General features: G+C 63.9%; 1 protein-coding gene across 1 annotated transcript in view; it reads left to right on the forward strand.

Moving 5' to 3' along the window:
* The window catches only part of GAS1 (growth arrest-specific 1), a 1,575-nt gene extending 501 nt beyond the window's left edge, over positions 1–1,074 (forward strand). Inside the window, 2 exon segments of the mRNA XM_010836066.1 lie at positions 9–449; positions 451–1,074. Coding sequence (XP_010834368.1) covers positions 9–449; positions 451–660 — 651 coding nt within the window. The 3' untranslated portion in view covers positions 661–1,074.
* The last annotated feature ends 6 nt before the right edge of the window (positions 1,075–1,080 follow it).

Here is a 1,080-nt window from a genome sequence, read left to right on the forward strand (position 1 = left end):
CGGGCGGGGTTTTGGGCTGCACCGAGGCCCGGAGGCGCTGTGACCGCGACAGCCGCTGCAACCTGGCGCTCAGCCGCTACCTGACCTACTGCGGCAAGCTCTTCAACGGGCTGCGCTGCACCGACGAGTGCCGCACGGTCATCGAGGACATGCTGGCCATGCCCAAGGCGGCACTGCTCAACGACTGCGTGTGCGACGGCCTGGAACGGCCCATCTGCGAGTCGGTCAAGGAAAACATGGCCCGCCTGTGCTTCGGCGCCGAACTGGGCAATGGCCCGGGCAGCAGCGGCTCGGACGGGGGCCTGGACGACTACTACGACGAGGAGTACGACGACGAGCAGCGCACCGGGGGCACGGGCGGCGAGCAGCCGTTGGACGACGATGACGGGGTCCCGCACCCGCCGCGCCCGGGCGGCGGCGCTGCTGCGGCAGGCGGCCGCGGGGACTTGGCCCTACGGGCCCGGGCGCAGGAGCAGCGGCGCCGGCTGCCGCTCGGCGACCCCGAAGCGCCTGGACCCTGGTTCGCCTCCATCTTGCTGCTCCCGCTGCTCTTTTAGCCTTCGCGCCCCCCGCCGTCGGCCACGGGAGGGTCGGCGACGGGGCACCTGTGGCTCGGGGACAGAGGGGTGGTCGGGGATTTTTTTCCAAAACGTTTTCTAGGTGGTTTCTGCCTAGCTGATCTCCCGCCCTCGACTTGTCGCAGGATCCTTGCCTCCTCTCCGGAGCAGGATTTTTTGGACATCTTTCCCTGCCCCCATTCCAGGCTCCAGAAACTCCCCGCAGAAGCCGGCCTAGCTCCAGACCCCTGGGATGAAACTGGCCTGGCAGGGGGACAGAACCGTAGTCCTGGACTCCGAAGAGAGGATGATGACCAGTGGGGCCTTAAGAGTTTCAAGGGACTGGGTTTGGAGCGGGAGTTTTGAAGAAGGATTTATATTTGCATAGGGACTGTTTATTAGTATTTCTTCTGGGGGGAGGGGGGTGTGCCGGTATCGACTTTTATTGTGGCCAGTGAGGACATTGCAATCGTAATTGATTCTCGTTTACTCTTGGTTTCCGCGCCCAGAATTGGTTTTGTAA

The sequence above is a fragment of the Bison bison genome, unplaced genomic scaffold (genome assembly GCF_000754665.1).
Source record: "Bison bison bison isolate TAMUID 2011002044 unplaced genomic scaffold, Bison_UMD1.0 scf7180017864057, whole genome shotgun sequence".
In the NCBI taxonomy this organism is placed as follows: domain Eukaryota; kingdom Metazoa; phylum Chordata; class Mammalia; order Artiodactyla; family Bovidae; genus Bison; species Bison bison.